The following is a 15,466-nucleotide window of genomic DNA, read 5'->3' on the forward strand; positions in this document are numbered from 1 at the left end:
GAATGTTTTATTTTTTGTATTCGTGCAAAATTCATGAATATTATCCTCGGTACATTCAACGTTCGTTACAAGCGCCCATTACATCATCGTCGTTACGTGCTCTTAGAATCAATCTCTTCATGCAACATTAAATAACTCAATGCAGCAGCGACTGATTAACGGTCTGCTACCGTTGTAATATTTCGTTTGACCTAAACACACCGGTACAGTTAGATTTGCATGAAAACTAATTATATTACTAAAACGTTGGTTTTTCCGTATCGGTGTTTTAATCAATGCAAAAAGTACATTTTCTACTTTACTAATTTAGAATTTTCTAGCACAAATACTTTTATCAGTATTTAAGAACGTCATTACGGATCTTCCCGATCCATTAACGGTGCTTTTCGGTGCCACAAGCACCGGTCACCGTCCTCGTCGAACCGGTCGATTGCGACGAAGGGCTCTACGAGCGAATTAACCCATAGACACAGCCCACTGAGTTTCTCGCCGGATTTTCTCAGTGGGTCGCGTTTCCGATCCGGTGGTAGATTCTGCGAAGCACTGCTCTTGCTAGGGTCAGTGTTAGCATCACTCCGGTTTGAGCCCCGTGAGCTCACCTACTAATTAAGGTTACGCTGAAATATCCTCTCAAGGCTATCAGATTAGGTAGGGAAAAAAATCAAAAAGTATTTAAGCTAATGAAATAATAATTACTTTATTAATCCTGTTGTCTTAACAGAAGAGTTCAGAGTATCTAAAATGATAATAATCTAAATAACAATAATTAATCAAAGACCCCATGTTTTAAGATGAACCAATCTCATGCTGAGCAAAACCTTTCTATGACAGTCATAGCAATCTTTACTCTTACCATATTCTGTAACTTGAATCTACGCTAATTCTTATTCTGTTTCTTTCGAACCTGAAGCAAACCCAAGAAGGTAAACAGCCCGACGTAACTATCATCTAGCATTCGATTGGAATTACCCAGATCTCGTCAAAGGTGACCTGTCCGGTGAACCCACCAGGTCAAGTCGGCTGTAAGCGGACCCTCAGAAGATTATACCAGAATGGCCTCGAGTTTTCGGCCAGATTGACCTGATGAATGACGTAACAATCATTCGGCGATCAATATTTGCACCTGATAGCACTAACAGTTACTGACGAAACTCTTCAATCTCGGACAAGAACAAGACTAAATAACTATATCCATGCATTAACATCTCATTACAATTTTCAAAGATTCATAGTTCAAATCATCGTTTTTCTTCCAATTCTAGTATGAATTCGAAGTCAAAACATAATCAATTATCCTAATAATCAATTGTAATAAATGTTAAATTAAAATTGTTTCAAATATTTATAGCTCATTCCAAAGTGCTTTCTATAAATAATAAATAATTTAATAAATATTGTTTTTTTTTAAGTATACTTTCTTACGTCAATGAACTTTATAAAGCTATTTTAGACCTCAACAAGGTTCCCCTTTCTTGTTGATGTCTGATGCATCTGCTGTTTCATACGAATTATCGATCGACTACCACGGTTCACTTCACGCACACCGTAAAATTTTTAGCTTTCGCTGGCAGATGCAACATTTAAAGCCAACTTCTTCTCTATACTATCTATAATAAACTAATGTTCTGTTCTGAAACGACTGTTCGTAGATTAAAAATAGCTGAAGTTCAATGTGAAAGTTACGTTTGATTCGGTCATTAACGCGTAAAAGCGCTAAAATTTTCATACTAGCGAATATTTTTATCACCAATGCTATGAAACTAAATTAAAACTTCCCCGAAGACACTACCTATATTTATGTTCGGTCTCATAAAAATACGTTAATCCCGCAACTGGGTCGCTCTTACATAAAAAAAAAAATTGTACGCGTGTAAGATAAAAATAACACAATTAAGAATGTTAATCATTCAAGGTGAAATTTCATGTTTTGAAGACACCGTGAACAATGGTCTGTACAAGGCCACGCGCACAATGGACTTGGTAGTTGATTTTGGAAATGCGAAGGTCAGCACTGTCGTTCCGATCCATGATAAGCCCTTCCTCCTTGTTAGCTGCGATAAGCTATTTCACGCGGGGTGAGCACGCTCTTACAGGCGATGCTTGTCGAACAAAACTAAATTAATGTTGTTAATCGTTCGGTCTCATGAAGTTGAAATGTTATAATCAATTTCTAACTAGGAAAGGCACACGTTTTTTTTCTAAATCGAAACGACAAGTATTACTGTGATATATGGTCAAATAATAAAAAAGATAAATTTTATTTCTAAAAACATTTTCGAACATGCGAGAGACATGGCTCACAAGTTTTATAATGTAATTTTACCTAACAATCGTTGTCTCAGTGAGGCAACGAATACCTTGCCATGCCATTGTTACAAGCATCAAGCTTAGTGTTTAATGATTATTAAATATATTCATGTACTTTATTAGACGAAAATTCAAATGGAAATTAAATTAAATTTATTTTTCTGAAACTGTAAGCAATTGGGATGAAATGGAATGAAACAAGATCAGATTGAATGAAAAATGTCCAAGTAAAATGTTTGAAGTTTACAGAGACTTCAGTGAACTTGGAAGAATCCAAGGAGCTGGATCGACTTCATTTCATTTTCCTGCATCTATATACTCAAATAATTATAAACAATTACTAAGCCAACATTATTATTCATTTAACTTAAAAAAGCACTAAATTGACAAAATTAAAAAATTCAAGCGACAACCACGTCCGCCAAAAGGTCCTATTTCATATACATATTTAGCCTAGTACCTTTTTTTTTTATTGCTTAGATAGATGTACGAGCTCAGAGCCCACCTGGTGTTAAGTGGTTACTGGAGCCCATAGACATCTACAAACTAAATGCGCCACCCACCTTGCGATATAAGTTCTAAGGTCTCAAGTATAGTTACAACGACTGCTCCACCCTTCAAACCGAAACGCATTGCTGCTTCACGGCCGAAATAGACAGGGTGGTGGTGGTACCTACCTGTGCGGACTCACAAGAGGTCCTGCCACCAGTACCTATGTACTAGTAGTCCACTCTAAAGTAATCTAGACAATCAAGCGTAGCCGAAGACAAAGAATATTAAAACAGGTTTTACGGTTGAAAATATATTATGAAATAGAATTAATTTAACACCAGCACACTATATTAGCAACTTGTTTTCTAGCTGTTAAAAATCTAATTGGAATTCTTGATTAAGAATATTCAGTTTCTTTTTTTAATTTGAATTTGGTTCAAAATGTACTACTTCATACTGTAAAAAAAAATACAAAAATGTATGCTGGATCATTTTATATAACAAAACATAATACATGTTGATGGTATTAAGAAAAGGGAGAGTAAAAAAACATTTTATCGTCACAAATATTTAATAAATTACAATTACATCAAAATATTGCTCAAGCTACATAAGTGGCCGGTTTTATTTGTTTACCAAAAAGCGCTTACGAATAATTGATTTTGTGAATTTCGATATTTAATCTTACATGTTTTTTGTATAGATATTTAACATATTTCCGATAAATAAGAAAGCACACAAGTCACTGTTGAATGCTTCAAATATAACCTACATTCTTAAATGGTTCACAAAGCACATTTGGATTTATTTTTTGGAAAAAAAACTCTTATATATTACAACGAACTTTCACATTTTACAAATATATTTTTTGTTATAATTTTTCATACAATTAATGAGAAAAAATTAAATAGAAATGCATTTCAGTCTATATTACAAAATAATTATCGTCCGCTACGACATTAATATAATAGCACAGCTAAAGAAATTGCCAATTTTGAGCAGATGCAGACGACATAGAAGTAACACACATTTAACTTACAAACAAAACTTTACTACGCATGTACTGGCAAATAAAATTTTCGATATTCCGATATCATCACATAATTTAACAAAACCATTGTTCAAAACATTTATAATTCCATTACAATAAACATACAATCAATTTAAAGTAAAACAAAAAGAAGATAATCAAAAAAAAAAATCAATATATGAGTCGACTATTATCAAAGCCGGCAATCTGACTTTTGGACAATGATTGGTAAATCAGAAAAACGAATTATTGACTTTGTACTCCATTAGCAGTCACAAAACTCTTCGGAACGACATCTTAGATAAATAACAGGTTAACTATTAACCTTTATTTAATGCAGGTTTTGAACCGTATTCTTTGAAGGAGACGATTATATTCAAATCAATCTGTATTGACATAATAATATCAATAACATTTTTTTGTCCAAATGCACAGATTGCCACCTTTGATAATAGACGACTCATATATCGTTTTTTGAGTATAATTTCATCAAAACAAAACTCCACTTATACACAGTGAAGCTTAGTTAATATATTCACAATAATCACAACACAACTACAAAATCATAAAAGACTTATTCTAAAATTACAGAGTATAAAAATGTTGCCATAAAATAAATGCGTCCATGTTTTAAACAATCGAAGATAATGCCATCAATTCTTAATGTGGTTAAATTAAGAAAATTATAGTATGTAATGAAAGTAAAATAATGAAAGTTTTATGATTGATATAACTTGTATCTTCATACATAAAAAAGTTTTATAATAAAAAAACTGTTTTTAAGTCAGACTTTTATTGTGCGACGTATAGAGTCCGAAACACAATTCTCATCATTTAAGACGCTAAGCAGTCATGCGTTTTTAAAGAATCCAGCGGTTATACACTGGGCGCACACGATTTGATTGATATCTAATATATAAACTAGTGATTACTTAAAACCAGGTGAGCCCGTTTTTGAGCACTTAAAACAACATCGTAATTGTAAAACAGGCTCTTAATAAACAAATCGGAATAATATCTTATTCAGCTAGCTATAAACGCTACAAATACATCAAAAATATTCCATTATATCAATCCCAGCAGTGTTTATCTAAATTTCAAAATTCAGATCTGAACAAATCCAAGATTACCGTAACCGTCTCATAAAGCATCGATCCTAGAATACTGACTACTCTAAACGAGCTTTTAAACACCAATTAAACACGCAAACAATGCTAATTAATCAATAGTACATTAAAATTAGTAAGCTACAAAATTTTGTGCTTTACAATTTCTGCGTTACAATATTTACTGTACGTCAAATACATAATATATTATATATCTATCAATCTAAACCTGAACTGAAATCGTACTTAAATCTAACAATAGCACACACGGTTGGATAAATACTTATAAATTAAACCACAGCAAAGACTAGTATCATTAAATCCATTTTAAAATATCATTTGCAAACATTCACGTTTAGGAACTAGTATCGGAAATAATTTGATCTCGATTTTATTATGAAATCGGGATCCGAGGTGGTCGATCGTGGGGCACGTGTGTGTCACAGCAACTGATAAATGGAATGCGTTGTAATGGCCTCTCCCACTTTCGCGACAGAGAAGCCAATTAAAAGTAGCCTAAATGTATCAAAACTGCCCCAAGCTATTGTATTTCCTGTTAAACATACCGAAATACAACATACAAGACAATAAGGGGAATCCCAATTAAAAGTATGATGTCTCAAAGATCCCCTCCGCCTGAGAATCATACTACCAGGTGCCCTTCTAATCAGATAAGCGTGGAGCCGCCATAATATCGCATCTAACTACAGCAGAATTATACATCAGTCTCAGTTTTGCTACTTGTGCGCCGGCTCCTAGCGTCTGAAGCCGGATTCACCCAGTGAGGGCCGCTCAATAAAAATTTCTTGACGTTATACTCCATCCTCGCCAAATCTTCGGGTGAAATATCTTTATTGACTTCCTTTTTGAAACTGCGTTTAAGTTCTTTGGCGTATTCGTCAACGTTGGTTTTGTTTTTCGAATTGTCTTTACAAATTTCGGTGGTGGGACCCCCAATCTCAACTGGGAAGATTGTCTCTTTAACGATGTTGCTTACGATGACAGTGTTTGGAGATGTAGTCTTTTTTATTTTCTCATTGGTCGATAATTTGTTATGTACCATTGCTTTTTGAGATTCTTTGAGGAATGCTTTGGAATATTTGCTGACTGGATGTGGCATGTTCAACGCAAGTTCATTAAGAGTTTCCGTCAGTCTACTTAGATTGGTTTCCCGCTTTCCTGAGCGGTTGCTAGTAGCACCATCCTCTTCCAAGGGATCATTGAAATTGTTATGTTGTTCTAGATTTTTCTCCACCCATTCCGCCACTCTCAATAGCTGCTGCTTCTGAAGCAGGGCCGCGCTGTCGTCACTGGACAGCGAGCTTGTACTGTGTTCGTTCGTAAAAGCCTTCCTAGTTTCATTCGCTTTCAAATGTGTTTGTGTTAAGTTCGGATACACATTGACTATCGGTGGAAGGGCTGCCTTCTTGGTTTCTGGTTTCTTTTCCACCTCAGAAGCATCACCTTGAGGTGGCAAATCTTTAGATATCTTCGTATTCTCTAGTGAATGAAGCTGAGACATGTCGATTTTTCGAAGCGATTTATTGAACTGATTCGATAACTTTTTCTGTTCGTATCGATCAAAATTGAATATTTTCACATCATGAGTGTCACTCGGAGTAATTTCGTCTGAATTTTTGTCTTTATCATCAGTTTCATGAATATCGTTTTGCGTATTGTTCACATCAACATTGAAGTCATTGAGCAAGTTATTTATTTCCGCAATATTTTGCTGACTACTTTGGGATTGATTGTTATTGTTTTCCGAGGTGCTCGAAAAATTATGAGTTTTCATTGGCTGTAGTGGCGAAGATGATACGTTTAATAAAATAGGATTAATTGTTGTATTTTTCGTGATAATATTTTCTTTGTTATTGTTATCAACATGAACATCAATGAGAGTGCTCTCCACAACTAGGTTGTCAATTTTTTGATTTTCCTTGCCATTGTTTTTGTTTAAATCTATAAAGTTATCTGCATCATCATGAAGGTCTTTAAACAAAGAGTTTTCATTGCATTTGCTTTGACGCGTGTAAAGTATGGGGGGAACATCCGGTTCTACATTATCCAGAAGAATATTTTTCGATCCTGCCTGCATCCGCAAATGGCAGAACCTGGGACCTGGTCCTACTTGAGTGTTCAATTTTTGCGCACTTACTGTGGATTTAGCAATCGAAGAAGTTCTACTGATAGCACCCATTGAACTGTGAGAGTTCTTTCGGATATTGGCATTATCTAAGGATTTATTCTCAGTTTTCGAAGGTATCTCTATATTAAGTGGAATGTTATCTTTGATAACAAGCAAATCTTCATGACCTGCGCTATGAATGCTGCTTTTCTTACTGGATATCGATTTTGTGCGATCACAAAGTTTGTGGTGCACTGCAGGCTCTATGTGCATTTCGTTGTTATTTTTTATAACTTTCACATCATCAACACAGATTGACACTTCTTTTTGAGCAATTACTTCAGTCATACTAGTCACACTTTTACCATCTATTTTAAATTTGTCACTATCAACACTGTTGCCTCTGGTTTCTTCAATAATGACTGCATCATTATGTGTATACATGTCTGGATTCTGAGGTAGTACATATAAAGGAACATTTAGGTTATGTTTTGTCGATTCTTCAGTAACAACTTTGTATGGAATAGACGAAGTACTTTTAATACTCAAGTTCGAATGTAAAGATTTCACATCTCCATTGCAATTCAAACAGGATTTAGTCATTTCACCGCTCAATACAGTCTGAGTGGAAACAGTGTAATGACTATCATTGTAACAAAATGGTTTATTCTTAGTTTTGTTACAAGTGCAGGTGTCACAATGTTTGGTGACAGTATCTTGAATGCTGTCTTCCAAAATTTTAGTCATCAATGATGCCGATATATTGAATTCATACTCACTAGCGTCAAACGTTTCGGCTTCATTACCAGTTCTTGACTGCGTTGAGCTTGATGGCTTTGATGTTTTGGACATTACATATTGTGAGACTCGGGCTTGAGTGTCAACGGGTAACTGCAAATGAAAATAATTTACAAAGTCAAATATATCTACGAATAAATGTGATTTTCAACACATTTAATGCCATAAAAATAATTGATATTGTAAGTTTTAGAAACTTAAGACTATGTTAATTTCATTATTCTTCTTCTTTGTCGTTCTCTCATTACTGAGGTTCGCGACCGCACCTATGCAAGTACTTCCATGAATGTCAGTCTGCTGCAAGGTGGAACGCCTGTTGAATGCTGCCTCCAACCAATTGAATCAAAATATATCAGAAATATAACCAAATTGAAAAATAGATATAACTTACATTATCCAATTTATGTGAAACAAAATTATCAGGTTTACACTGCAACAGCTGGATGGCTAGATTCATATCATTTTTATACCTTTCCTGAAAAAATAATAATTTGTACATGAGATAAAACAAAAGTCGTTGTAAAAGCTCATTTGTAATTTTCTCTTAAAATTACTAAACTTTATATAATTAGAACACATTACACTCTGAAGATTTACATACAAATCTTAAGCCCTGGTATGGTAGGCAACAGCTTGGCTTTACCTCTGGCATTGCTGATGTCCGTGAGCGACGGTAACCACTAACCATCAGGCGGAACTTGTGACACCTACAAGAGCATTAAAAAAAATTGTGGGATTTGTTGTTAAATGTACATAATCATGACGTCACCATCATCAAAGTGCAAATCACTTGGGAGAGCTAGCAAGATATTCTGACTATGTAAAAACTATTAATTTTACAAGAATTTTGATATGGTTTTACAAATCAGTTTCTTTGAAAAAAGATCATACAATCAAATATAAAATCTCTATTTATTTAGAGCCCAATAGCCCTGCAATTTATCCAAATTATTTCTTTACTTGATTAAAAATGTAAAATACATCTCCATACATCTACATTGAACACTTTAGGGACAAAGTTCTACATCCATACACACAAACCAAATAGACCACTTTTACAGTAACAAACACATACGTACATTCTCCTTGTGAAGCATACTGTAATTATGCTTGGATTCAGCTAATCTCACAGATAAAGTAGCAATATCTTTTGTCAGCTGACTCTTTTCACTTTTCATTTTGTCTACCATCTGCAGAAGTTTATCCTCTAAGACTTGATTCAATTTTTGTACCCTTTTGTGCGAATCATACAATCTGTAGAAATATATTAATTGTATAATTAATTATTTAAATAGCATTCAGGTTCCAGATTTTATTCATTATGCAACATTGAAATATTGAAAAAATAAAATTTATTTATTTATATTCTTACTTATACTTGCTAAAGGTATGAAATTACCAGCTAGTTCAGAAGCAATATTTTCATTTAAGTAAGTAATTCCAAGTATTTAAGCATTTAGAAAAATCCTTTTATAAATGTTTTATAAATTATTTTTAATAATTAATATTTTAAGTATTTAATTTATTCAAAAATTTAATATGCAATTTCGAAAAGGGCACATCTCTGAAAATGTAAAATGTTCAGGAAATAAAAAAAAAATGATTATTTTCTAAGGCAGTGTAAAATTTAAAATATTAACTTTTGAGATATATTTTAGTGTTAATTAGCAATTGAAAATTACTGGAATTATTATAAAATGGGTGTAGTTAAGCCTCAAAACTACATGAAAAAAACGTATTTGACAAAATATGCGACATGTGCCCTTTTCAAAATTATTTTTAATACTATTTTTGTGTGCTCAAATACCTTTCATATTTTTCCCTCCAAGTATTGAGTTGTTCTTCAAAATTATTAGCTCTTGCTGTGCACTTGATGAATTCTCCCTCGAGTGCTACAATGTGTGCATCTCGTTCAGAAAGGTGTTGCCGCAGATGCTCCACTTCTGCATGAAGCTGCAGGCCCTCTCCATCATTGCACTCCTTATAATTATAGTGCAAAGTGAAATCATTTAACTATTGTGGTAAGTGCAAAGTTGATAAGTAAGAAAAGAAAATTGCAACATAATAAAGAGAAGCAGTGCACTTGTGTGATTTATGTTGCTATATTCCAAACTATAATCAATAGATATTTGAAAATTAAAATTCCAAAAGAATACAAAATATCTTATGTAACTATAGCTTGTGATAATGTTTTCCTATCGCTTTTTTTTTAAGAGTTGATGTAAAAAGGTTTATTTACTTGTCATGAAAAACTTAACTACACTATATTACTACAGTATTCTAAATCAAACATTACAGATATGAAAAATCTATTTGTGTATTATTTTTAAAAATATTTTATGCACTCTACTATGTATGCCATAAGTAGAAGGAATTAATTTAGGCCTACGATTGAAAAAGGTAAAGTAACAAAACATCGCTAAAATTTTACCTTACAAGGGGAGTTCTTAATACTCTCATCCATTGCTCAAAAACTTTTCTAATTCACTTTCACATTATGGCATATCCAATTTGTAGATTTTGTGGAACTGCGTCACACTCAAAGTGATTATAAGCTATTGTTATCAAAAAGCCACTGATTTAAAATGAAATAAAATCAATTTTGCTTAGCACACAACATAAAATATTTACTTTATCAAAACGTTTTGATGCTTTCCCGTGGATAATGAGTCACGGAACAAACTGTTAAACAAACAAACTGTTAAACAAACAAACTGTGTGAACGGATGGAAAATACGGAAGGGAAATTGGATTTTCCCAAAAAACACCTTATAAAGATGAAAAATTGATGTGGCCGAATGACGTTTTCTTGAAGGAGTTACCAGAGTTATAAAGATAAACGATATCCAAAGTACTCTGTGAGTGTGACTTGTTCACTAGCTTACATACCTATTTGATTTGATGTTATCGAAACTGTGGTTCATGTCACGCATGCATGTTACACGAAAGGGATGCTCATTGCGACTTATGGAAGTGGGAAAGAAAGCTAGATATTCCGGCGTAGTATCCACTGTTCTACAAAAGATACAAGCGGATATGTAAAGCGTACGCTCAAATACGGCTCAATGAATTTGGCCCCCTTTTTTTTGAATTTTGGATTTTTTTTATTGGAGTTTACTCCTTAAGAATCGATTTACATATATAGGCCCGGGGTATGAAAATTATGGGGACCAAAATCGTACTAGCATGTCACACGAAATGCGTTATGCGCCTGATTGGCTCCTGATTGCGTGATGCGTGCGCGCGCCAATCAGGAGCCAACGCGCGGCCGCGTTATCGCAGGTGACGCCGGGCTGCTGCGCCGGCAGTCCGCCACAAAGCCTCGTACTGATCGCGCGTTTCTCTCATTATTGTATTTTCATATATTTGTTAGTCGTTTGTTTTGTGTCTCGTTAATTTGTTAATAATCTGTAGTGTATCGTGTTGTCGTAATATAGAACTATTTCTCGTATTGTTTCGTTTAATTTTTTATATCCAGTAAACTCCAGTCGTGCGTCGGAGCGGACACACACACTTTTTTTTTAATTATTTTTTCGTCATTTGTTGATTAATATCATTTTAACACGAAAGTTGTACTCCTAAAATATTCTTAAAATAATTAGAAATCACTGAAATTTCTATGTGCTTGCTATTATTCAATATCATTAAAAATAACTGAATTTATTAAAACCGCGCTAATTGTACTTTAACGACTAATTGGCCGTCTTCACTGACATTTTTTTGTTAAAGTATTGTTGAAGTTTGTTGAAGTTTTCAATATTTTTTTGATCTACATAAGAAATAATTAGACAGTATAAACGCACTTGTTAACAAAGCGCTAGTAAATACGGCCATTGCCAGCTAACTGACAAAACCGGCGCATGCGCAATCAAATCAAATCAAATAAAAAATAATTAATTATAAATAAATAAAAGACGAACAAACTATTTTTACATTCGAACATTAACGAATAAACGACGAACAAATAATTAAAAATAAAAAAAAGTGTGTGTGTCCGCTCCGACGCACGACTGGAGTTTACTGGATATAAATATAAATTTGTGTCAGTTGAATACAGTAAAATATGGAAGTTACGTATTCTAGTGAGAATGATCCGGGAGTTGCGGAACACGTGGATGCGGTAATTAAGTAAGTCTATATAATTCACTTTTACAATTAATATATAAGTTGTCCATTCACTGATAGAAGGAATTGTTTATATTTAATAAGCTTTATTAATAAATGATTTGTAGCGGGTTATATTCGGGTATCAACCCACTAACAGTTGATACGTTCAGGAATCGAACCCGAACGGCGTCCGGCCACAAGCAAAACGATGTCGGTAAATTAAACGAAACAATACGAGAAATAGTTCTATATTACGACAACACGATACACTACAGATTATTAACAAATTAACGAGACACAAAACAAACGACTAACAAATATATGAAAATACAATAATGAGAGAAACGCGCGATCAGTACGAGGCTTTGTGGCGGACTGCCGGCGCAGCAGCCCGGCGTCACCTGCGATAACGCGGCCGCGCGTTGGCTCCTGATTGGCCAATCAGGAGCCAATCAGGCGCATAACGCATTTCGTGTGACATGCTATACTCTCTAGTACGATTTTGGTCCCCATAATTTTCATACCCCGGGCCTATATATGTAAATCGATTCTTAAGGAGTAAACTCCAATAAAAAAATCCGAAAATCAAAAAAGGGGCGCCAAATTCAGTGAGCCCTCAAATACGCTGCCTAATTGTATGAACACCGTATAATTAAATTATATTACGCTATTCTCATAAACATATTATATAATATTAATATACAGATGAACATATATTTCATTCTGTTATTATTATTTTTTTGCTTAGATGGGTGGACGAGCTCACAGCCCACCTGGTGTTAAGTGGTTACTGAAGCCCATGGACATCTACAACGTAAATGCGCCACCCACCCTGAGATATACTTTCTAAGATCTCAGTATAGTTTATTTGCGATATTTCAAATGCTTTATTTACACTTTTCTTGATTACGGATGACTCAGGTGCTATGTGTCGAAATTTCATAGACCTACTTAATGTGCAACCTATTTTCTTACATTCTCTATAAGAATCATTTTCGTTAATTACTTCCATTTCTATGATTTAGATATTAGTCCATATAATAAAAACAATACGATCTTGAGGTCTGGAATTTGGTTTAACTTCGAGTTTCATCTTCACGATAAGAAGGTCCCAGGAATTGAATAAGCCGAAGTCATCTTCTCTATTCAAGTTAAAGAGTTGTTTTTAAACGTTTTCGCCTGTCGTACATCGTGGAATTAAATAAATTTATTTGTCGAGTAGGTACATGAATTTTGCGAAATCTTTAAAATAACTGTCATCAATAACCAGAGTAATACTTACCTACCAAATCTGCAGAGTTCAGGACCCGACTATTCTTGATATTTGCAATGATCAAAGCGCGTTTTGTATTCCAGTGATCTCAAATTCAAATTAAGATCAATTTTTCAAAAACTTTATCTATGCATCGGGAAAGGCTACATACATACCTATATATATTACATTATATTGTAAAATGTAAAATTTTGCGGAAAAGATTTGAATGTCCCATCTTAATCTCCACCAAAACTAATTCACGTATGATGTTTAATTACCTACACTTATTAAAGCTTAATAGATCTAATGACCACAAGTACTCAACTTTCAACTTACTTAGATTTCTTAATTTGTTCTAATTTAGTTCGATAGCGTTGAGAAGAATAACAACTAAGTTCTACAATATTTCATTCGTCAATTAAGTACTATATGATAATACTTTCAATTCGTATTACATACCCACTCAAGCGGCTACCATTATTCTACTAGCAGAATGGAGTGAAAACTGTTTTTTAATCTCTCACTATTTTCAATTTCAACAGAAAAAGCAATTTTAATTAATAGCTAATGTTGGGTTGTAATTAAGCTTTTACTTTGAATTACTTATGACAACTATCGCCTAAGTAATGTCAGATAGGTACATTATAATACTTACACTATAGCAAGCGAAGCTGCTGACAATGAAATATGTAGAAAGTCCCTGGTGTTTTTTGTAGCAAGAATTTTAAGTTCGAAATTCCGCTAAATATGTGCTGCTAAAAACATACATATTATGTACTAGGATCACGCAATAATAATTACTTTTAATATTACGTTGTATTCATACCGACAACGCGTTTGTATAATGAGAAACTGTATATACTTTTAATAGGTAATAGAATAGGTTTTTTGGTACGTCATTTCGGATCCTCCCGATCCACTTTTAGGCACTCCGAGCACCTGTCACCCTTCTCATCGAATGCGACGAAGGGTTCGGCGAGCAAATTAGACTTCAGACACAGTCCACTGAGTTTCTCGCCGGATCTTCTCAGTGGGTCGCGATTTCGATCCGGTGGTAGTTTCAGCGAAGCACTACCCTGCATTGCTAGTGTTAGCAAATTTGCCAGGCTGAGCCGTGTAAGCGCGCCTACTCTGACACTACCAGCATAAGTAGGGGAAAAGTTTCCTTCGCTATATTAGTAGAAACATACGACATAGGCTAACTCTATGAATTCACAAAAATGACAACTATTTGTGAGAATATTCCCGGTGGTAGCGCGCTTTGTGTGCTTGCACGCGTAAGTAACTACCACACTGCCTATTTAAGGCCGCGAAGCAGTAACCGGTTTGAACGGTTGTACTATAGAATTGAGACTTAGAGCCCATAAGTGAGTGGCGAGCGTTGTTCAGGTCTATGAGCTCCGGTAGCCACTTGCGTTGCCAGCGGCAGCTTCTTAGTACCACGCACACGTGTACGCAGCACACCGGTAACTCTCCGACACATCACGCTGTCTCGCTACTCAATGGCTTGCTAGCGTACGCCCCCGAAATGAATATACATATTCCATGATGGTTTGCAACGATTTATAACTGTTGCTAGAAATTACATAAGCTAATATTATTAATACCTTGCAAATTTTTTGGTTATACTGTTAATTTGTAAGAAGACTAAAAAAAAGAATAAGAAATATAAAAAAAATTAACACCAGATGAGCCGTAGTTTGTTAAGCCGTCTAAGCAATAAAAAACCAAACATGTTTTTCATAACCTTAGGTTCACCATTTCGCTATTTCGAAAGTTGCTCCGAACATTCAATATATGCCGGTCTTTTTCATAACACATGAAAGGCACAATTTCTTTGTTAACCACTAAATTGTGAATGAAATTGAATACAGTTCTTGTTTTGTTCAATAATACTGTTCGAAAGTCGTAATTGTAGAGATAATATTAATTCCTATAAATATTAGCAATACATAGCAAAACGTTACAGTCAATTGAAAACAATCTTTTACGCCTTCGATCACTGAAGCTGTAGCAAATTAAATTCATACTGTGCCGATTGACCTATTGACGTGGGTTAGAGATAGTAAGGTAGCTAAGCAGTTGGCAAAGTCACAGCTTCTGTAGGAGGTGGTGTCCGCCGGTAAGTGTCACCGCACACGGGCCACCAGCCACAACCACAAAACGCAGCCACCGACCTATTTCCTATTGTTAATCGACTTCAAAAAAGGAGAAGGTCCGACTTTTTTTTCCCTACCTAAGGT

The 15,466-nt window shown here is 34.5% G+C and overlaps 1 protein-coding gene across 2 annotated transcripts; it reads right to left on the reverse strand.

The window, feature by feature from the left end:
- Positions 1-3,351: 3,351 nt before the first annotated feature.
- On the reverse strand, positions 3,352-10,693 carry LOC101736144 (uncharacterized protein DDB_G0286591). Of its 2 annotated transcripts, none has more exons than XM_038017252.2 (5): positions 10,293-10,693; positions 9,669-9,841; positions 8,941-9,115; positions 8,253-8,336; positions 3,352-7,954 (listed from the first exon to the last, which is right to left on the reverse strand). In XM_038017252.2, exons 1-5 carry the CDS (start codon positions 10,323-10,325, stop codon positions 5,651-5,653), a joined length of 2,769 nt encoding a protein of 922 aa, XP_037873180.1. In that variant the 5' UTR covers positions 10,326-10,693; the 3' UTR covers positions 3,352-5,650. The 2 variants fall into 2 exon arrangements, with proteins under 2 accessions (XP_037873180.1, XP_037873181.1); XM_038017253.2 differs by having other exon boundaries at positions 10,493-10,680.
- Positions 10,694-15,466: the final 4,773 nt, after the last annotated feature.

Source organism: Bombyx mori, chromosome 18 (genome assembly GCF_030269925.1).
Source record: "Bombyx mori chromosome 18, ASM3026992v2".
Taxonomy (NCBI): Eukaryota; Metazoa; Arthropoda; class Insecta; order Lepidoptera; family Bombycidae; genus Bombyx; species Bombyx mori.

Excerpts from the sequence above, each read along its gene's own strand:
- LOC101736144 (XM_038017252.2), bottom strand. The coding sequence starts at position 10,325 with ATGGATGAGAGTATTAAGAACTCCCCTTGTAAG. Across the intron at positions 9,842-10,292 it reads TTAAGAACTCCCCTTGTAAG|GAGTGCAATGATGGAGAGGG; the intron begins GTAAAATTTTAG and ends TATAATTATAAG. Across the intron at positions 9,116-9,668 it reads TGGAGGGAAAAATATGAAAG|ATTGTATGATTCGCACAAAA; the intron begins GTATTTGAGCAC and ends ATATTTCTACAG.